We start from the raw sequence: 1,065 nt of genomic DNA on the forward strand, positions 1-1,065 counted from the left end.
GGTCTGAATTTGTATTTTTCTGATTACTAAGGAGTAGATGAAAGTGGGGTCTTTGTTTTAAGCTCTTTTCAAGAGAAATCTTATTCACGTCTCACTCCATTTCTCCGCTTCAGCTTTGGTTCTCACAGTCTGCTATTGGCTTTCCTGCTAACTAAAGGAAGCACCACAGCCTCCTTCTCAAGAATTTGCAAACCTTCCTAAATACGGAATAATGGAAGACAAAGGTGAGGATGTCCCCGCTCCCGGGAGCAATTGAGCAATTGCTGTGTGGCATAAACTAGTTCAAAGAACTGATTCCAGGAACCTGAACATAAGGTTAAAACCTTACGTTCAGAGAGTATCAGTCTTGATTTTCTATGTGGTAGGACAATTGTGTGAACATTGGTAGCTATTAAAAGATGGGAGTAGGGACTCGGGGGGCAACTGCCTGCTTCCGCCACTTGCTGGATTATGACATTTGGCAAAATACTTAGTCAAATTATAGGCATAAAATGGAGCGAATAATAGAGCTTCCTCATGTGTGGTTGTGAGGCTTACATGAGTTTTTTATATTTATATCTACATATCTTATGAAGAGTGCCTGACCCACAGTAAGCATTATAGAGTGTTTGCTGTTATCTATAATATTACTAGAAATCTGTCTCTGAAAACAGCATTCCACATCATCATCTTGCAAAGGCTGTATAAGACCCATACATCGAAAACATTACTAAGAGAAAATAAAGAAGACCTAAATACATGGAGAGATATACCATATTCATGCATTGGAGGTCTCTGTGTTAAGATGTCAATTCTATAGATTCCATGCAATCCCAATCACATTCCCAGAGATCTGCCCCCTTGTGGTAGCTTTGTAATGTGTCGACTAAGCCAGGCCAAACTTCTTTCCCAGAATTCCCTTTCCAGCAGTTGTGGGTCAGGGTGCCCACAGGAGGGATTATCCTGGCTGATGAAGAGGCAGGAAGTGAAATAGCAGCTTGTGCTAGCGTTGGTGCGCTAACTAAATTCACCGCCTTGGTGTGAAGCAGCAACTGTGAGGACTTCCTCCACATCTTCTTTGAGCAT

General features: G+C 41.8%; 1 protein-coding gene across 1 annotated transcript in view; it reads left to right on the plus strand.

The window, feature by feature from the left end:
• The first annotated feature begins 211 nt into the window (after window positions 1–211).
• The window catches only part of LOC109392229 (DNA dC->dU-editing enzyme APOBEC-3C-like), a 6,560-nt gene continuing 5,706 nt past the window's right edge, over window positions 212–1,065 (plus strand). The window contains exon 1 of the mRNA XM_019660537.1: window positions 212–224. Coding sequence (XP_019516082.1) covers window positions 212–224 — 13 coding nt within the window. The remainder of the gene's footprint in view (window positions 225–1,065) is intronic.

Source organism: Hipposideros armiger, unplaced genomic scaffold (assembly GCF_001890085.2).
Source record: "Hipposideros armiger isolate ML-2016 unplaced genomic scaffold, ASM189008v1 scaffold_321, whole genome shotgun sequence".
NCBI classification, from domain to species: Eukaryota; Metazoa; Chordata; class Mammalia; order Chiroptera; family Hipposideridae; genus Hipposideros; species Hipposideros armiger.